Source organism: Takifugu flavidus, chromosome 1 (assembly GCF_003711565.1).
Source record: "Takifugu flavidus isolate HTHZ2018 chromosome 1, ASM371156v2, whole genome shotgun sequence".
Classification (NCBI taxonomy): domain Eukaryota; kingdom Metazoa; phylum Chordata; class Actinopteri; order Tetraodontiformes; family Tetraodontidae; genus Takifugu; species Takifugu flavidus.
In genome coordinates, this window is record NC_079520.1 from 5,411,027 (window position 1) to 5,431,983 (window position 20,957).

Below are 20,957 nucleotides of genomic sequence, written 5' to 3' on the forward strand. Positions count from 1 at the left end.
GGATGATTACATTGTAGTCTGCGCTGCTCGCGCCTGTTTACACTGAAATGACCTGCCTGCTGATTTATAGCTGCAAAGCAATTTGGATAAAAGAGGCAATAAGCAGTGTGGGTGACACATGCCCTCCACAACGACACATTTTAATACAGGAATTGATTTGAAAAGATATTTGGAGTGTAAACAGCGCTTTTGGTTGTTTCACTCATGCCAGATTGCTGTTGATCACTTGGAGGAGCAACTATACTGACGTCTGGTCAGTTTTATCTCCCATAAAGATGAACAAAACTTAAAAACCAACCTCCGATGAATCCTTTGAACTTGTGTGATGTTGTTTTGGAGTTTGGGGTTAAAACTAATAGTTTTAAGGTGATTTTTTAAATCCCTGAGTGCCAGTGTAATGTCATTTCCTGTTTTTATTCCATGACACCCTCAGTGTCCCTGTAGTCCTCAATATAAACAGGAAGTGATGTCATTGAACCTCTAAACATTGCCCAGTCACACAGAAGCACCGCTGACCAACACACACCTGAGCGGCATTTTGAGAACTACAGCTGTTATACACAGCGCAAACGAGTAAACAAGACAAGCATTTAATGTCTACTGCACAACGCATGTGTTCATGAGCTGGAAGGTCTGAGTTGTCATTAGCATGAGGAGTTAACTGGGGGGGTAATCTTAGACTGACATGTTGGGGGGAGGGGCTGTCATTGTTGATGTATGTTGCCCCACACTGAAGTTGAGATTTCATTTCCCTAATTGCCCCCCATGTCTCCCGACCTCAAGCCTACCCCGATCTTTACCTTCTGCCCCCTCCACTCCCCCCACCCCCACCCCCACCACCATCCCTACCACTCCCACCCCAGAGTTTGCTTGTCTAACGACAACAATTTCATCAGTTGCAGCAACGAGAAAAATGAGATATGAAAAGAAAGGCCAGGTGTAGAGTCTATTAGTGTGATTAGAGGTGTTGTGAACTTAATGAAGACAGGGCGCCACGCCTCCAAACACACACACACACACACACACACACACACACACACACACACACCAGACCCACCATGCTGAAATCCTCTGAAAACATTAAAGCAACCGTTTTGGGAATGAAACCAAACAGGGAGACGCCAGCAAAATGGCCCATGTTTGGTTAAAAAAACCCAAAAAACAGGACTTTAAATCTTTAGAGTAACGACCCCTTTCCTTCCTACAATATATCAGCTCTTGTGCTGCATTTATTTCTGCATAAATCATGCCTAATTATATGCACAGCAGAGTTTTAACTTCTAAAGTTTTGTCTTCTCTGTTTTACTGCACAGTTCACTGTGGGACATCAGCACCTCCTGGTTGATTAGTTCCAGATTGCTTACTGAGCCTTGACCTTGGACGGACAAGTCAAGGTTAATACAGGCTGTGCTCAAAAAACGTAAAGAAGAAGGTGAGCAGAAACCGTCTTATCGCCTGTGTGAGGTGACGGCGTGAACCTGCTGGTGGGATGGTGGGAATGATGCGCATCCTCCTCCCGTCTGTAAATGAGCACCTAATGATGTGTGTGCAGCTATTTCCTTATCCCTATCAGCAGCACAGCTGCTGGTGTTCGCAGGAAAACGCAGCCTCACGCCGAGTCAATCTCCACCGTTGACGCAAAGATGCATGAGCACACCGATAGCAATGAATTCTTATTTAACTTGCTAGCTTAGTGGCACAGGTGTGTCTGCTATACAAAGAAAGCAGAGCTGAGTAATCTTGGCTGGTTTAGGGCACTTTTGACCTATTTTGAGCTGCATTGCTTGTTATATATACATATTTGACATTTTTAAGTCAAAGTTGCATCATTTTTCCATCACCTATCTCTAGATATCTAGATTATACCTGATGGCATGAATGTGACTTTTATTCTCATTGCCCCATCCACTGCTATAATCTCTCTTTTTTTAAAACACTATAACTTGGAAGGAAGTACTTAGAGAGGACATAAGTGTTCACTGCTCAGTGTTTAGATATCCACAGATGGTGCAACAGAAGTCCCCCCCACCACCACCACCACCACCTAGACAATCACACAATCCTTAACTCTGTCTTCTCTCCATTCTTACCTATTGGCCTATTGACGTGATAATGGCTGCAAATTGATGAAGCCATTGAGAACGCCAGTGACACAAGGGCGAGTGGGGACACAAACTCTCCACCACCCACAAACGCTCATTAATCAGGCCCGTTCCAGCCTCCGGCCCTCCCTCCGAGCTGCCCTCACAGTCCCAGTGTGTCGTTTTGGGTCCGTCCCCGTCTGCCACCCCTCCTTCCTCATTTCTCTAATCTCTCTGCAGATTTATCACCTCATCACTGACGCTCCTCAATCAGCCCATTTGGAGGAATCCCCATCCCCACTCGTTTGCTTTGTTACTTGTCTTTAAAACTGACCTTCAAAGGTCGACATTCATCTTGTTAATCTGGCATTGGAAGTATTTCCACCTAATGACATATAGTCACTATCTGCTCATGCAGGAAGGGGTGTTTTCATTTAAATCACAACATAGATTTCTGCCAAAGTAAATCAACAGGCCGATGCAGCGACGTCTACATTTTGAACTCCTTCACTCGAGGATGAAATCAGCCTTGACGCTGTGGCAGCTCAGAGTGGTTAACTAACTTCCAGCGTGCGTACAAGGTGTCGGTAACGTCTCACTGATCAGAGCGCAGCTGGAAAACCACCACTGACGTCGCTCGACCCCGGAGCTGAAATATCATCGTGCATACAGCTACATCTCAGAGCTCATCTTTATCAAACGGTGCTACTTATAGGCATTTTTATATGCTATATGTGTAGATATACACATTAGGTAGGAAGAATAATAAAGATTGGAGGGAGGATGCATATGCTGAGCATTGCTTAGATTAGTTTGCGCTGACCTTTGCTCTTATTGACTATAGATGGTAGTAAATTCAGTTAAGTGCAGATGCTGGTTTTTAATCTTTTAAGATCTTTGTTTTCTGAAAAGGACAGACATTATTCATAGTAGTCAGGAGGTGAGGCGGGGGGGGGGGGGGGGGGGGGGGGGGGGGGGGGGCAGCCCAGCCTTTTAAATGAATGCAGATAAAAGTCTTCCTGTTGATACCGAGCAAAGTCTGCTCTCCAAAATGAAAGAAAATCACATCAGGTTTTCCTCATAAAAAGATGAAAGAAATCATTTTGAGTGAATTATGGGTTAGGTTTTAAGTTGATTCGCAATTTAAATTTTCGGTCAAACAAATTAAACGTTCTTAGAAATGCGACAGAAAAATAACCCAATATATAAAACGTTTTTGTTTTATTTTTATTTTTTTGGTCGACCCCATCTGGTCGTTAAAGCCGGTTTGAGTGACCTCTAGTGTTCAACCTGTGGTATTACCCAATAACCGCGGAATGAGTTTGCACAAAATTAAAAATAAACTCTCACATTGATTTGAGTGGTTGTTTGAGAGCTGCTTGTTCGGGAGCGTGTGTGTCTAACCCTTCAAGATTTCGTCAAACAAAATCAGCGCAATCAGGCCAATCAGCTTAACTTTGCTGCCAACCTGCAGGAGAGAACATTATTAGACGCTGCACGATGAAATGCAATTCCACTCAAATAAGGAAAAATCCATCACAGCAACCAGGCACTTCTCGTCCTGCGGGGTAATGACTTCTTAAGTTGTTTTTTTTCTCTTTGTTTGAGCCAACCATCATTTGCTCCTGCTTTGACGTCCTCGCGTCCATTGTTTGGATGCACTACTGCGTCTCAATGGGACAATTGTAAAGCCAAATACGGTAGAATACATTCGAAATGCAGCATTTTAACGTGTTGCTAAATTTTAAAATTCTAAAAACGTCTTTATCATAAAAAAATGTTTTCTGCAATTTTTGATTTCAAATAAGTCTATTGTTACAATATTCAAACGCTAATTTAATCAACTATCCACACGGGGTCGCCAGAGACTAAACTAAACGCAACAGCACGCTCTTATCTCTTATCAGCTAGGAGCTCGAAAAAAATCAATGTCAAAGGTTTCTTCCAGGCCGTCATCTGGGTGGACAAAAACATTGATAAATCATCAAGATCTGATTTTCTTTGCCTAAATAATTCATATCGACACGCTGCAGTGGAGCCGCTGGTTCTGAGATAAACCGCGGCAGATTTGGCTTTGCAGGATGACATCGAGGGCTGCTCTCCCACTGGGCTATCCACTGGGAGACTGGGGCTCCACCTTCCTTTCCCAGCCTGCAGAGTGGTGGGAACAGTGCACTGGGCAGCTCCAAATGCTGTGCTATTTTTTGCCACTCTGTTCAATGCGAGGGCTGCTCCCGGGGGACCTGTAGCCAGCAGCCTTCCCCAAGCCACGGAATTTAACCCTGGGACAGAACTCCCCAAGAGGTGATGGAAAACAGCTGGCCAGCTGCAGGGCTACCAGAGATGGTTGTCCAGTCTCAGTGCTACTTAGATTTCATTAGTGCAGATTTAACAGTCGGATGTGACGACAAACAAAAAGCAGAACCAGACCATTTCAGAATAACATTTATTATTGATTTTTATTTAATTTAAAAAAAGGATTACTTGTAAATGTTACACAGAATTCTACTGAAATATTTTAATATCCTGTCTCTCAGCACAGGTTACGAATAGGCACACAGGAATGCAGACATTTTGCAGCTTCAACCATGTTCAGATCGGAAAAACATCGATGGGATAGAAGGGGAGGCGGGAGAAAAGGTGTCACCTTAGCAGCGGCACATTGAAACAGTGCCAAGGAAGAAGATACATCAAAAAGTGGCATTGAAAGCAAATCAATTTCTTATATCCCTGGCCTGCATGACATAAGTGAATAAACACGCAAACGGTACAGACCAAGGTACCCTGGAATGCAAAATGCATCTTGACCAACTTTGGCTGTGTTCTTACCTCACAGTTACTGCAGCAACATCTGCCCGACTTGGAAAAATCGACAGTACGACACCCACCTCCGAAACATCCAAAATAAAGAGCGTTACAAGCGGAAGCTTCTGCAACAGTGAAGTTTAGAAGTATTTCTAAAGCTGTAGCCGGCTAATTTCTTCTGAGAGGTCACGTGCACTTAATATTTGGCCTTTCCCCTTGTTTAAAACTGCACATTAGGTCAGAGGAAAACCAAGCACTATAATAACTCAAGCTGCAGCGGCAAGAAACAACTATTTCACAAACACAGCAATTGAAACGTTATTAAAGGAACCTATAGTCGCTGCCAGGCTGGAAAGCATATGTACAGCTTCTATTAGGGCTCTGCATTCTCACCAGTTTGTTGTAAAGAAGTACAATCAAGATGTATCTTCAATTATTGCACAATAAGGGTCAAAATAAAGGGTTTAATTTCATCTGGAGCAGAAGGATTTGCTCCCACTGGTGTGTCTGTCCTGCCTTAGCCAGTTTCTTTGATTCATAATGGAGTTGAGGACATGAACCGACTTGGCAGATTAAATAGAGGCTTGGATAACGATCACACATTGTGCTCTGCCGTAAAGCTCATCACGTATGCGGTTAGAGGGGAAATGCCATCGCAAACTGACAGGCTCCCTTCTAAAAATAAAAAACAAAAAACCAAGTTTAGCATCAACAGCATGAGCAGATGGGGGTCGATCACCTACAGGGGGCTTTTGAGAATTGTCGACGCTGCCACCTGACCAGGGACCTGCTCTACAGCACGTAGGACAAAAGTGTATGTAAGCACGGAACAAAAACACCCCTTTTCACACAATGTGCTAATATTTACTGTGGCTAAACCTGGTGGGCAGGTGGAAACAAGCGCAGGAAATTTGTCAAAGTCTCAGCTCGTCCTGATACTCGAGAATGAAGAATGAAAAAGCCCAGACTGGAGTTCCACACAGTTCTTACAATGACTCGCGCTCGTAAGAATGATTCACTGAACAGGCAGAACACCACCGCCGCCGGTCTGCTTTCCCTTTATCCATCTCGTTATCCCAGTTCTACAAAACACCAGTAAAAGATTTCACGGCATGTCTATGGCGGGCAACCCAGATAAAGGCTTTCTCTGCCAGAAAACAAACACGAAAAAGAATATGGTGTCGATGTAAATCTGTGGAGAAAGAGAGAGAAAGAGGCAAAAAAGACCACAAGGCAAATAACAGCACTAATTTGTGGGCTCATGGTGGACACTGGGGGGGTGACTGGTGTCCAGATGAGAGGTTACGAACTGGGTGTAACTGGGAGTTTTAACAGCAACCCCCCCCATCAATGTGAACCCTCAAGGACAAGCATTGGCGAGCAGGCCGAGGAGGCGCGCTACGCCATCGAGGGCACCAACACCTCCAGCAGGCGATTGTTCTTGCGCTTGCAGGATGCGGCGTTGCCGTTCTTGGAGGCTCCCTGGATGAATTTCACACACACTTTGTCCTGCTTGAACTGTACCAGGAACCTGCCGCACAAGAGAGAGCACGTGAAGCATCGCCCGGGAGGAGGAAAACCCGCCTGATTTGTTCCGCCTTACTCGTCCGAGATGTCGATGTTGAGCTCCTCCCTGTCTGCGGCCGTGGCCCCGGTGCGGTGGAGTTTGGTGATGATCTCGATCAGATGATCGCTGCTGAGTAAGAAGTCTCCTTTGATTGCCGAGGCTGACCCCTGAAGTCAAGACAGAGCCAAAATTGTCCCAAAAAATTCAGTTTGGTCCTGTAGGATGTTTACACCTAGTCAACTCAGACAAATGGTGATGAGTGATGCTTGAAAATGTACTCATGGACCTCTAATGCTGCACCGACTGAGACGATACAGCCAAAAATACTGTTGTTCGACATTTGCAGAATCGCCCTGGGAAACGAGAGCCCCTGAAATGGAACTAATCTTCCTGGGATTTGATTTAGGAGAGGCGGTGAAAATAGGGAATGTTCCTCACCTCTTTGAGTTTAAGAGCAAAGAAGCCATCGGCCTGTGTGCTGACTGACACGCTGGCGAGGTCTGGCAGTGGAACGCTGGCCTTCACCTGGCCCGTTTTCTGGTCAGCCAGGAAGACTCTGTTCTTCGTCAGCAAGAAGATCCGAGCCGTGCCCTTCAAATCGAAGAAGAAACCGTTAACCCTCCGATGGGATGAAGCAGAAAGGTAGAAGGGCGCGAGACAGCGGATGCACTCCAACGCGTCATCTTGTGCGTCTGCACCTTGCCATTGGCTCTGTTGATTTTGTTGACCACATCAGCCAGCAGAACCTTCTCATCAACAGCACTGCTGAGTTTCTGATACTTGGGGTTCTTGCCAATCTCCAGGTAGTCTCCTTTGAAGGGCTGATTCACGCTGTGGTGAGCGGAAAAAAACGATTGATTTATTGTGTGCACCACAGAGGAAGAGAGAGACTTCACAAGGAAATTGACTCGCTAACCAGCTCATTTATTGAGCAGCTAACTGGTTAAATCTCACTTTCATAAACCTCCTCTATCTGCGTACCTGCTGGGGTACAGAGCCTTTTTATCTTTGAAGATCTCACTGGCCTCCAGCTTCTCCTCATAAACCGCCCTCTTCTCCTCTGTGAACCGGCTCCTGTATTTCTTACACTGAAAACAAGACATTTACTGCACATGAGACATTTGAAAGGTGAACATGCACTACAAAGGCCCAGCCCCGGAGGCACAAAGCCCTCCTCGCTCTCAGGTTTAAGAACAGGACAAACAGGTTTTTCTTTTTGTAACGCTAAATTATATACGAGAAAACCTGATTCCATGTTGCTGAGATGACAAGAAAAGAGTGAAAATAGCTGAGATGCATCTGGAAACCTAACGAACAACATGATGGCGGCGTGCACAAAGCAGAGCAGCGTCCTACCCTCCAGAGATGGAAGATTTTCTGCAGTTCCCTGTGCACTCCATCCAGGAAGATGTAAGGCCTGGCAGGCCAATTCTTGTCTACAGGGGACATCGATGGCATGTTGGTCTTCAGGTCCAGGAAATATTTCTGCATCTGAGTAAATGAGATGGACATGAGAGCTCTGCGCCGGGAGCAATGGCATGTTCACCGTCATCCCAGCAAACATTTGATGAAAAAGCAAAAAGCAGCCTTCATCCCTTTTACCTCAAACTCATTTACATTTAGCCGATACTCACAATTCTCTGGATGGTGAAGGCATAGATCTTCTTGCCTGCGTTAGCTCTGAAGAATTTTCTGTACTCTCTGCGGACCTTTTACAGCCGGGAAAAAGGGGGAAAAAAAGCAGCGATCATTTACCGTCGCTTAACCCGCTTTTAAATCAGCCCGAGACAAGAATTTGCTGTTAGTGGACCGATGCAGACAGACAGCGCTGCGGTGAAAGACATGTGGTTAGTCACAAACACACACCTGCAACAGACAAAAGTCCAAGCTGCTGGGGATTTGTCAAAATGATGATGATTATCCGGCTAATTATCCAAACGTCAACGAAGGTTACGACACATGACCGACACGCTGACCGCAATCGGGCAAATTGAGGCGTGAGCAGGTGCTCTGCGCGGCCGGGCATGGTTCAATTAACGGGATGGGGAGATTAATGCCACAAACAACAATCATTGTGATGACATTTTCCAGACAGTTATGCGACATAATTAAAAACCAAAACGGGGACACATGCAGTTTACACAGCTGAAGACACACACACACGTTAGATACAGGGTTAAACACAGAGATGTAGAGGTTGGAGGGGAAGAGAGAGACAGCCTCTGCCTGGTTGTTGGGGTGGGGGAGGGGTGGATAATGCCAAATTAAAGAGGGTGTGTAACTAACTATTTGGTATATCGACTTCATTTGTAATGAACCATCAAATAAAACCTCCACAAACAGAAGAAAAACAGGTGGACTTGTATTTATTTAGATTAACATCCCCTTCAGCCAATGCAGCTTTTCTGGGTCACACAGGAGTCGCGTAGGACAGCGAGTCCTGCGAAGTGCGGAGCGCCGCAAAATTCAATTATCTGATGGAAACTTGGGAAAAACTTTAATTGAAAAGGCTGAATGTTACTGCGTTATAATTATTACAAGGATAAAAAAAAGTTTAGCCGCTTTTGGGCTTAAAGATTTGCTGGGAGGCAAAGTAACCTCTGCGCTTAACCTCTGGGATGGAAACCAGTAAGTGGTTTAAAAACAATTCCATCACACACAGAAGTGCGATTACAGCAGTGGGCAGAGATGGGGAGGGAGGAGTGAGGAAAAAAGACAGAAAAAGAGACAGTTGTGGCAGATGGGGGGGTCGTGGGGTGGTGAGTAGTAGGTGGAGGACTCGGTGATGGCGGTGCTGTGCTGCGGGGGGGCTTCTGGGTACCTGGAGTCCCTGCCAGTAGGCCCAAATCACAGCGACAGCATGCTTTTGCCTGGCTTCCTCCTTCAGTCTCCTCAGCTCCCTGCGCGCCTGTTCAAGGAGGGTGGGCGGCAAGAGACAAGAGGGCGGGAACAAATAAAGTGAGGGAAGATGAGAGGAAGAGGGAGACATCGTTTTTGCCTGAGGTCAGCAAACATTGCGTCAAATAAACACACTGCACACCAACCAATCTGTGTCCGCTGGACCCGGGAACTGATAACAGACCGAGGTGAGTAGGAGAGGTGGGAAAAGTTACATCACGGGGAGGAGAAAGGTCGCGTCGATAGTTCCGAGCAGCGCTACTGAAAGGGTGTGGCGATGGAGAGAGTGAAGGCTGGGGTCGTGCACAGGGGGCAGGCGGCATGCGTCTCAGACGGAGGAGATAAAAACACCAAAAAGCTCCACCTGGTCTGAAGTGTGTGGACCCTGGTGACAGGTCAAGAAGCAGGTACTTACGTTAGCTTAGACTAAATCACCTGGAGGGCGCTGTAATTGGAACCGTGCTTCTGTGGCGGGTGATAATGTGTGTGTGTGTGTGTGTGTTTGGGGGGGGGGTTAACTGCCTCACGTTGCAAATGAAATGCTGAGAATGGGTTGAGCGGAGCGATGATAATGTTGGGTTTCTTGATAGTGAGGCGGGAGGGAATGGGCGTGTGTGATGGTGGAGGGTGTCGAGGGAGGCGGCAAGTCACACAATCAAGTCAACAGGCTTCCTAAAATACCTGGGTGCCCTGCCAGCCGGCCCAAATAACCGAGACGGCATGTTTTTTCCTGGCCTCCTCCTTCAGCTGACGTAGCTCTCTCCGGGCCTGATGAGAAGTGGTGGCAGTTGTGGGGGGAGGATTAATTTCTGAGACAATGAAAAAGGTAACCGTCCCAGCAGAGCTACTGGGAGAGACGCATTGTTGCCAACACACTGACGACACAGCAAGAGATGGGACGAACACATCAACACTCGGAGGTCAGGGGCTCTGGCTGAACAAAAGGGGACCCTCTTCGTTATCAACACATGATCTTAGAGCTCCATTAGTCGTTTGTCCGTAAAATGTGAAAACACAATAGAAATTGTTGGATTGTGCGTAGGTCTTATTTTTTTAAACCTCAAATACTCAACTCAAGCGCATAGGATCAGAAAAGAAACCATGTAAAGTAACATAAATATGGCATTGGAAAATAAAATTAGATGAAGATTAGGAAACTCAAAACACTAGGCTAATCGACCTTTCCACCAAAGATAAAAAGGGAATCTTTAAGACATTAAAGGCCTTTAATTAGGCCATGTCTCAGTCAGAGGAGCTTCTAAACTACTCAGCCTTGTCATGGTGGGACTGGGATCGCAACGGGACACGGAATGACAGGAATGAAAGACAGTGGGACAGAAGACGCCACAGCTGGGGCTGAAATACCTTCGTTCCCTGCCAGTATGCCCAAATTACTGTCACAGCCTGTTTATTCCGCACTTCCTGCTTTAGACGTCTCAGCTCCGTGCGAGCCTGTCGGGATGCGGTGGGTGTTTCGCGAGACAGGTCGAGGGTGAGAAGAGAGAATGAAAGGAAAAGTGATAAAGAGAGCAGTGGGAGGGGGAGGAGAAGTAGCAGTTGTGTGATCAGCAAAATAAGGAAGGGAATAAAAAGAAAACGGCAGCGGCAATAATCAGGTCGGGCCTGGTTAGCGAATCTCTGACACAATCAGGCCGTCAGGCAGGAACGCCAGAAAAGCCAAAGTTTCAAACAGAAAGACGGATCCAAGCCCAACCGCCGTGATGACCAACTCCCCCCGTCATAACTCCAGTACCTGTGTGCCGTGCCAGTAAGCCGCGATGGTGGTCGCCGCCTCCTCGCACCTCTTTTGGTATTTCAGCTCTCTCAGCAGCTTGCGGGCCTGGTGGGACGCCAAACATGAAAACCCTCTTATCACTCGTTTCTTGTGGCGGAGACGGACTTTGTGAAGACGAAGCCGCTCACCTGCCAGCCTCTGGTGTAGGACTGCACCAAGGTGGTGGCGCGCTTGATCTTCTGGTATTTCGTTTGTTGCTGAGATGACAAAGGCGACAATTAAAAAAGGTAACAGTGGTGACGTTTTGCTATTAAATTAATCTGCCAACGCCTTCTCTTTAAACGACTGAAGCACATTATGCCTGTGAAGGGACTGACCGCATATCGACGGTACCACGCTGCCACCACTATCTGACTGCTCTTCAGCAGCAGGAAGTGGCTGCGACACTTCCATCCGCGATAGATTTTCTGAATGAGGGTGGCCAGGTCTTGAAGGCACTGCCTCCTCCTCTCCTCAAGGAAGAAAAGCTGAAGGAACGTGAAGAGAATTTTGTCACATCAAAAATGCCACAGGCTGCAACAAATGTGCTTTGCGGGGCAGAAAGAGTCCTGATGGGGATTCAGCCTCAGCAAGTATCCTACCGATCAATTTCTTTAAGTTTCGGTTTTAGGATTATTTCAGCTCTTCCTGAAGGTGCATGTTTAAAAAAAAAAAAAAGGGGGGGGGATATATAACTAGAATTAGTCAAAGTCAGAGCTTTTTTGTGGGATTTTATTCAGTACTTAATAAGTTATACAGGGAAAAAACCCTAAGTTTAATTCAGTAAGCACAAAATTGAGCATTTGTGCCATGTTTTCAGATTAAATGTAAAATTAGAGGTCAGAAAACGTCTCTGTCAACTGGACCAGAAGGCTTCTTCAGTTCTGAACTGAAGAAGCCTTCTGGATAGAAGGCGAAACGTCTTCAAGAGAAGAAACCCAGTCCAGTTGACAGAGAAAACTACCTTGGATACAATGACCTGGATGACTGAGAATTTACACAGACGTCAGAAAACTTGTAATGTAAAAAGAAAACCGGGGGGGGGTGCCGGCAGCACAAACAGCTGAAAAGAAACCGTCTGGAATCACAAATTAAAAACCACTCAGCTCCGTGCGTTGATTTCACAGCTGCACATATAATTGAGATAAGTAGATGAGATTGAAAAATGCAATTACTCTCCCGGTATGAGACCGTGTTATTGCAAGCATTGTTTGGTCTCTTCCTGGGTGGGGAGAAGGTCCACTCCAACACCGCAGGCTTTAGCATTTGAAGAGTCTTTGAGGGCCGACTAAAGCTGCTCATTTCCCATGTTACACTGTTAAGTGAAACCATGTGTTTGCAGAGTGCTGATTGCATGCTAATTGCTGAAGTGGGAAGGGGGAGCGCCATGTGCAGCCCACCCTGGGCTACAAACATTTCTCTGTGAGAAAACAGTTCTGAACGCAGAGACATCAAAGAAAGCTGGGAAAACTATAGCTGCGGCATTCCTGTTCTGTACCGTTCTTGGATTCCTGATGAAGATCTTGGAATGTCCGTAGGAGAACTCGTCTTTCGGGACCTGCAGGTCAGTCATCAGCACCTCCACTCCTTCCCTATTGAGAGCCACAGGGGTCACATGTGTCATCCCTCGCATACGTGACATTTCAATTGGCCGCAACTACCACAAAGGCAAAGGCGCACAAAGATAAGCTTGAGAAGAACACAACATGACTGAACCTGACGGAGCACAGAGGAGCGGCTGAACAACAAGATAGTGACGCGTGACGGGGCCGATAGAATCTGTTCGTTCTCCAGAAACATGCCAAGTTTGGGCTACACTGAACACAGGAGACCGATAAGAGGTTCTGCACATGTTGTGGTTCAGAGGAACGATTTATTTTTACTGGAGCCTCTGGCCTGACTGCAGGTCCTTTCTGACAGGGCACTGATGTGAGGGCAGGAAAAAAACTACCTGAAAAACAGTTTGTGTGTGCCGTGGTCAAAACAAGATTACGCTAGGCATTTATTAATGCGCTGCAACTGCGAGGCAATTGCTGCACATTTAACTCCACTTTGACAGCTACTGTTATATTTTCCATTTCTTTATTCATTTTTCTGCTTCCATTAAATCTTGACTGCACAAATCAGTGTATTTGCATATGTCATATTTATTTGCCCAGTCATTGCCTTACATCTAACTCTGCACCTGAGCGTGCAGAGTTAGATGTTTTTTTATTTTCTTGCTAAGGCACAACTGTTTGCATGTTATATTTCAGTTATGCTTTTCTGTCTAATGATAAACTCAACGTCTACGTGCAGAATAACCTGGTGAAACTTAGCCCAATTCTCTGCGGCTTTAAGCATTTGTTTCAAGTGTATTTCAGCTTTTTCCACCCGATAACCTGCTTCACATTCATACCATCACACCTGGGAGCTGACCACTTCCACTGCAGCTTATTAGTGCCGGGCACAGCCACTCCCCTGGGTGCACTCTGAGGTTCTGAGCTTTAGTTAAAGGCACTCGAGAGCATTCCTCCATGTACACGCTTGTATTTTCTCACCAACTGTTTTGGCAACTGTCCAGTGACAAAATCTCCTCCATGCTCCCCCTCGGCAGCCAAACAATTAGCCGCTGATTCGGGGGAAATGGCAGCATTACCTGGCAGGCCCTCTCCAGTGGGGCCAGGTTGGTTTGCAGAGCATTTTGTAGCGTTCCAGACAAGGCTCGTAGGCCTGGCGGAAGGCGTATCCTGCCCTCCTTACACGGACATTCTCCATGAGGCCAAGGTAGTGCACCTGGTGGCAGACCAGGGACTCGGTGAAGATGTGGGGGGCCTTCTTATCATTGGGTTTGATGCACCTGGGATGTAGAACAAATGGCTCGTTCATGTAAATCAAGTTTCGGATGAAAGAATGATAAACAAATCATGTTTCATACATGGCTTCTTTCCAAAAGACAAGCCCTCATTAAAAATGAGGATGAGGTCACACAGCAGCACCATCAACAAGCAGATGCTGAGCTTTAATCTATTGCACCATTACATTAACTAGCAGAGCAACACTGTTGCCAGCTGAACAACTTTACCGAATATAGTTTGGGTTCTTGGTCTGCAGGTTCTTCATCAGTGTGCCGACGGAGGCTTTGAACTGAAAGCCAGCGGTTGGTGGCCTCTTCAGGTTGACTTTGGCTGGGTTGCCCTCAGGGAACAGATGTCTGATGAGGCTGTGGGTGGCCTTGTACATGGCCTGTGACAGGTCGCGGTACAACAGGTCGTTGTTCTTGTCCACAAAGCCCTCGGCACGGTACAGCACCTTTATGTCAAGTGGAGGAAAATAAAATAAAGAGTTGCTGCAAACTTTTCCACAAAACTTCATCTAAATTATTTGAGAATGTTTTCTTTTTTGTTCTTATTTCAAAGTCAAACTCAATGCAGCTGCTTCCCGTATCTTATCTATATTTGACAATATTTCCTAATGTAGATCATTCGTGGCCCCTACCTTGCCAGCGTAGTGCTGGATACGAAAGCAGTTGTGCGGCAGGCTGTGGTCAGTCAGGAACTTTGAATTCTTGCTGAGGCGACTCTCAAAGTGCTGGTGTTCAGCACAAATGGTGTTCAGCTTATCTAGGAATGTCTCATCGGTGACTGTTCCTGGCCTCAAACACTCTTCATCCAACATGGCCAAGATGCCATTTTGGTTCTGGGCCGTGGAGGAGGAGGAGGGGGGCACAAAACACAGAATGGTTTTCAAATCCCAAAGCACTGCACACTCCAAGTATTTACACGATTGTTGATCTTTGTGACAGGAAAAGCAATTTGTGATAAATCAAACAAAAGACAGAGCTGAGTAGATCAGGGCTAAATTGGTTCGCATTGGGGGATCTGCGGAAACTCACATTCTCAATAAGGTCGCAGATAATGGCATTGTTGAAATATTCGATGTTGGTCCACTCGATGCCCTGTAACAAAAGGAGTGAAGGTCAGAGGGACAATAGCTTCTCTATAATTCAGGCCTGATGTTCTTTTATTGTTCCACGGCGACTCAAAAATGGCCCAAAATGAAAGTTTTTCTTCACTTTCACATTTCAGTACTGGCTAAGTACCTAAATAAAGAAAGGCAATAAGTCACGACTAGTCTCTCAAAATCTCCCGGAAAGCCATTAAATATAAATAAACGGCTTAAAGTAAAAAAAAAAAATCTCCATTGTGAATATAATACAGAAAAGAGTGGAGCCAAGCAAAAAGCTTCATTTGAGGTAAGGAAAGACAATTCAGGGGGAGGTGTGGCTTCAGCCGAGGGGCGAGTGGCCACAATCACTGATTGGTTGTTCTCCATCATTTCTCCAGCACTGGTATTTTCCCATGGAGTAGACTGGACAGGGGCCAGCAGAGGAACATCACTGGTGGAGCCGTTAGTGAGGGAGGGGCTGCGGGGTCACCGCTGCATCACTCACAGCCACACAGCTCTGAAAACAAACAGAACCCGAAGCTCCATCAGCGAGAGGGGAGTAAGGGATCATTTCCGCCTGGGACCCCACGGAGGGGAGAGGGGCAGAATAAACGCCGGGGCTGATGGACGATGGAATGAAGCAAAAATTGCACTTGGGTTCAAGGGCAAAAACGCAGCTCTCTGTGAAAAAGCTCCAGAGGTTAAACAGATGAGTGACCTGACAGCTCCTGAGACGATGATTAAGTGCCAGCACAAACAGGTTACAGCTACAGGTAAGGGAGCGTTGCCACGGCTCCCAGCTGGCTGATTTGTATGTTGTAACTGCTAAGTTTTACCATGGATTATACAAATGACTGAATGCAAACAGGGAGACGTGCCTCTCTGATGTATTCCTCCTGCTCCTCACGCAGAGTCAGCTCGATGAAGAGTTGCTGCAGTTTCTCGTTGCAGTAGTTGATGATGAACTGCTCAAAGCTGTTGTCCTGTCGAAATAATAAAAACAGTGTCAATAAGCTACAGGAGCAGGCAGCTACATTCCCTTTCCATTGCCAGAAGAATGTTAATGAAAACGGGACCGTTTCTAATTAAATGTGAGGATAAACGCCATCGTAATGGAATTTCTAATTTTGCTCAGGCTAAATTATTAATACAAAGTGTTTTTATAACTGAACTTTATACTAATGCTCCTGTACATTTGTCAATTCGTGGAAATGACTAAATTTAGCCGTGATCCAAAAACTACAACCACATATTAATAATATCTCTGCCTATGCATTAGACATAATTAATCATTTCCCATAAAATCAAAGCCTGATCTTATCTGCCTGCACATACCGACACCTTTTTCCAGGTGTCACAGGTGTACAAGAACATTTATATTCACCTTGAGCTAACAGCAAGGTCCAGCTCATTCCCCGTTTCCCTGGCTGAGCAAACATTTACCCTCCACAACACATTTTTCTATTCTATATTATATTTTAAAACCATACCATTGATTCCTGATTTTATTAGACAACATAATTAAAAAGCCCCAAACAGAATTTGTGTTTTTCATAATATTTCTTCATCACTTCAACAATTACTACCATGTACTTGTTTGTCATGCTTGTTCGCAGATGATCTCAATGTTAAAATTTAAAATTAAACACCCGTTCCTTGCCAAAAGGGTCGCAGCAGCATGTTTAGCTGGTTTAGTTTGATGGTGGGACGCAGCACGTTGACCAGTAAACACATCACAGTCCAGTGTTAGTATGTTAGAACTCCACTTCATTTGTTAACCCCCCCCCCCCCCCACACACACACACACACACACACACACCCCTATTCCCCAGAGGCAGCAGATACAATACCTGACTGAATTATGACCCAAAGGACTAAAATATTCAGCTGCAACTATTTTATGACAAGAAGATTATAGCAGTTTGAGGTTTTAGTATTATTAACTCCACCTGACTGGGAAGCACATGAGAAGTCGCTCTGTTGGACTGTAATCCCAAAACTACATGGAAATCAGTGAAACCAGTACTAAGTCTTTAACATTACCAGTTTCAAGATGGAGAATGGCCATGAATGTAAATCTAGACAGGAATCTGTTAAATGCAAATTATGCAGCATTGTTAAGGACTGTACGGATAAGCAGGGATGCTTACAGTGCATATTTGCTCATTTGAGGTCATGAACTGTTGAACTGCAGACAAAGATTTCTTAAATATTGTGACATATGTGATTAATGACACTGCTATAAAGTTTGGCTGTCATAAAAAATTGTGGAATTATATAAGGGTAATTAGGTGGCTAAATTATGCATCCAGTCCTCATCTATGTATGAAAAAGGAAGTCGTCAACATTTTGAGCAATACACTTTCTTGTCCCTTCTAAGAGTTAGACTATTAAATATTTGTAGGCCTCAGAAAACTCCTCTAACTCTTAGAAAGTGTGCAAGTTTATAACAAAATTTGGAAACTAGGACAAGTAACCAAACTCAAACACACTCATTTTTGCATTGCTGTTATTAGCTACACCTCGCTAAAGCTAAAGCAGCCTCAAAGTCTGGTTTTCGTAAAACATAAATTAAAACCTAGTTGGTATAAATGCGATGGACAATATGGTAAAAACACAAACACAGCCTCCAAAATTAGCATTAATAGTGAATTAACCCCTTCCTGAATCCCAAGGTTAATCCCAAGGCTGCTGCATGAGGCTGCCTCAGTTTTAGCGAGCTGCTCCCAATAAACCGTCAGCAGGGGCTCCTGCAAATGATGCAAAGGCTTCTTTAGCATCTTTGCAACTCTAAAGCTTTGCCGCACACCACAAACCCTGAACCATCATCGATACAAAGCTGAATTAATGTGCCGGGATGTTTGGATTACGGCATGCATGTTGGCACAGCAAACAGGCCGTTGCACGTGTTACTTACTCCGTCCTGGTGACCCAGACAACACAACAGTCAGAGGAGAAGGAGGATTTGTGAGTGAGGGGGGGAGGTGAATAAGCAGGGAAATGAAAAAGAACAGCAGCGCATCGGCAGTGGGTCTGGTGGCGTCGAGAAACATTTCAGCACGGTGCCCTTAAATGCTCTTGCATGCACGCACGCACACATGTCCAAATGGTGTGATAGAGAGGTGAAACACAGCCTGCACGTATGCTGATGTACATATATCACAGAAGGTGGGAACTCTTGTGCAATGAGCAGTTGTTTACTGCTACTGCAGCCTCGACGATGAAAGCCTTATTTTTTTAATGCTGAAATTCCATTGGCACTAAAAATAATTTTCCCCGGTGGGGGGAGCAATAAAGCTGAACTAATCTGATCTAAATGTGGTTTTATCAGCCCATAGTAAGCAATGATAAGCTCCTCACAGGTACCCAAGCGCACACGCAAGCAGCCCTAGGCAAAATCCTCTGTGGTTGGTCAGAGTCTGTCTTCACACTATAAGCACATCATGGGGGGGGGGGGGGTCTTACCTCAAATATCTCAAACCCATAGATGTCGAGCACGCCCATGACTTTGTGGCGAGTTTTCGCCTGAGCCTGCGGGAAGACAATTTGGACCAAATTAGAAAAATTGCCAATCCTGTGATGTATCGCCAGTGTGAAAGCAGGAGGATCAACGGAATCAGCTAAATCAAAAACATGCTGGGGGCCATTACTCACTTTAATGCTTTCGTTGATCCTGGTAACCAGCCAGCTAAACAGACGACTGTAGAGGTTTTTGGCAAGTGCGTCTCTGGCGTAGTAGGCCTGTAAACAAGCGCATTTAATTGAATTTGAAGGGCATAAAAACAAATAACTCAGTTAACAGTATAATCACAAACATAGAGAAAGAGGATTTAATACTAAGCAAAACTAAAATTCACATCTACGATAAGATCGAAACATTTAAGGAATCAGGTCGTCGTCCTACTATGGGATACAGGCGGCCTGTGTTTGGGCCACCTTAGAAATCCGTGCCAACGCCCTGAACTCCATAACCTCTAAAACACGAACTACATTTGGGTCTCCGAGGGAAATGCGGCTCATCCATAATACAGACGTGTTCCTGCAGCGCTGAGATGGATGAGAATCGACACCCAGAAGGGCGAGTCGGGTGGAAGAAAGAGCCCTTTATAGTTTTATGCACATTGAGTGTGGTCAGTGGGGGTGGGAAAGAGCTACATTTCCTCTCTTACCTGGGCGACGTTCAGGGTAGTGGACACTTTCTCCAGCTTTGCCTCCACCGTGCGGTAGCTGAAGGCTCGCTCCAGAACCGACTGCTCGATTCCCAGGAGCTCGCACATCTCTTTCAAATCTGCAAATGCATACAAATCAACATGCTGCAGTCAGTAAAAGAAAACCCAAAATCTCATTAAAGTTTGTGATGACTGCACCCAAAGCTCAGAGGTCGGTGTAGAAGAAAACTAAAAGTAAAACTTAATGCTTTGTTCCAGATAAATAGTTCTGCTGTAATATGGAAAACCTGTATTTGCCTGAAGAGGAAAGCTCTGAATTCATGCAAATCACAACAAGCTCAGTGGCTGCAAAACAGAGGGAGGGAACAAAATGCTGAAGAAGTTCTTAGATGACTAACAGGTATTTTGATAAGATTCAAAACTGAGTGGGCGCCGTGTTACGAAACACTGACGAGAGCCTCGTCGCCTGGGAAATTCACCGTTTTTGTCCTTGATGCGGCTCTCATCGGTGCCGTTGCAGCGCGACTCTGGCTTGAACTCGATGTTGCCGAGCTTCAGCACAGCTGCCACCAGCTCCAGCACGGACTGCATTTCATCCTCCATAAAACCCACGATTTGCATTGCATTCTGGGAAGGGAAACAAATAGATGGTACCAAGTCAGGAATGCGAACCCTCAACGGCACAAGTAGAATTAAACAAAGTTTAGTTCAGTAACAATTACTGTACGTGGTAGTGAACAGAAATGGTTTATTAGGCTTTATTTATTTTATTTTTTTCTATATCTGTTGTATTCCTACACTCCCGTTCAGTTAACACTCTGTGAGGGACTCATTGTTTACAGCAGCTGTGTGAAGAATACAGCAAAACTCATTGTGAGGGGTCATGAGAGGAAGGATGTGAAAGGCAGGAAAACAAGTAGGATATGACACGGAGGTGCCCACTCTGGAATATACAAGAATCCATCTTGGCGTGCTGAGGCGGGCCTAAACCAGATACATGCAAGAGAATGCTCAAACTGTTGACGCCACGGTGCCCCTGATAGGAAGCAGCAGCTCAGATCTTTCACACATGTCCCCAAACCTAAAGGATGCCGGGTTTCCTTAAAGAAGCTTCAGACCTGGTTCAAAGATCTCCTTTTTGCAGACGGGGGCCTTCAGATTCAGGACAACTGACTTCTAAATCTGGTTTGTTTTGTTATGTCAGGCAGATAAAAAAAAATAAAAATCAGATAGCTCCAGCCGTTTGAGCAGGATTTAGCTTAGTGCATCGTGATGCAACACCACTGGACCGTGCAGTTGGTATTTGTTTTGACTCCAGTTGTGATTTACACTAAAGTCTACTCAGTCCATGATCCCGCCCAGATGTGTGTGAAATACCTACCCTGACTGTCCTGAAGTTGGCTGCATCATCCAGTTTGCTGACCACAGCGGAGTCTAAGCTCAGGTAGTTGTACTTGCTGAAGTCTCGCTCCAGCTTCAGGCTTTCTGTGGCACACAAACCATGTGGTTGGCACTTTTACTACATTTGTTTATAGCAGCGTGGCTAAAAGCACTTTAAACCTTATTTACACGGAATACAAATGACATGTAATACACACCTCTGGCAGGTGTTGATTAAAATGAGGACTACCGACAGGAAATATCACCAACGTTTGTTATGCGCAAAAGACATCTACCAACAAATTTCTCACCTCCAGACACCACTTCTACGCAGTGAAAGATCTCACTGCTCCGAG

The 20,957-nt window shown here is 45.4% G+C and overlaps 1 protein-coding gene across 6 annotated transcripts in view; it reads right to left on the bottom strand.

The window, feature by feature from the left end:
- Nucleotides 1–4,513: 4,513 nt before the first annotated feature.
- Nucleotides 4,514–20,957, bottom strand: part of myo1b (myosin IB) — a 43,303-nt gene continuing 26,859 nt past the window's right edge. Inside the window, exons 9-32 of one of the 6 annotated variants that reach the window (XM_057030134.1) lie at nucleotides 20,603–20,706; nucleotides 19,701–19,848; nucleotides 19,222–19,340; nucleotides 18,707–18,793; nucleotides 18,518–18,583; nucleotides 15,931–16,035; nucleotides 15,000–15,062; nucleotides 14,603–14,803; nucleotides 14,190–14,416; nucleotides 13,764–13,964; nucleotides 12,624–12,717; nucleotides 11,464–11,613; nucleotides 11,275–11,343; nucleotides 11,105–11,191; nucleotides 10,717–10,803; nucleotides 10,033–10,119; nucleotides 9,275–9,361; nucleotides 8,088–8,162; nucleotides 7,810–7,944; nucleotides 7,435–7,541; nucleotides 7,152–7,284; nucleotides 6,892–7,044; nucleotides 6,490–6,620; nucleotides 4,514–6,417 (exon numbers count right to left, since the gene is read on the bottom strand). In XM_057030134.1, the coding sequence (XP_056886114.1) occupies nucleotides 6,285–6,417; nucleotides 6,490–6,620; nucleotides 6,892–7,044; nucleotides 7,152–7,284; nucleotides 7,435–7,541; nucleotides 7,810–7,944; nucleotides 8,088–8,162; nucleotides 9,275–9,361; nucleotides 10,033–10,119; nucleotides 10,717–10,803; nucleotides 11,105–11,191; nucleotides 11,275–11,343; nucleotides 11,464–11,613; nucleotides 12,624–12,717; nucleotides 13,764–13,964; nucleotides 14,190–14,416; nucleotides 14,603–14,803; nucleotides 15,000–15,062; nucleotides 15,931–16,035; nucleotides 18,518–18,583; nucleotides 18,707–18,793; nucleotides 19,222–19,340; nucleotides 19,701–19,848; nucleotides 20,603–20,706 (2,849 nt within the window). In that variant the 3' untranslated portion in view covers nucleotides 4,514–6,284. The remainder of the gene's footprint in view (nucleotides 6,418–6,489; nucleotides 6,621–6,891; nucleotides 7,045–7,151; nucleotides 7,285–7,434; nucleotides 7,542–7,809; nucleotides 7,945–8,087; nucleotides 8,163–9,274; nucleotides 9,362–10,032; nucleotides 10,120–10,716; nucleotides 10,804–11,104; nucleotides 11,192–11,274; nucleotides 11,344–11,463; nucleotides 11,614–12,623; nucleotides 12,718–13,763; nucleotides 13,965–14,189; nucleotides 14,417–14,602; nucleotides 14,804–14,999; nucleotides 15,063–15,930; nucleotides 16,036–18,517; nucleotides 18,584–18,706; nucleotides 18,794–19,221; nucleotides 19,341–19,700; nucleotides 19,849–20,602; nucleotides 20,707–20,957) is intronic. The other 5 variants (XM_057030155.1, XM_057030145.1, XM_057030172.1 and 2 more) reach the window with 5 other exon arrangements.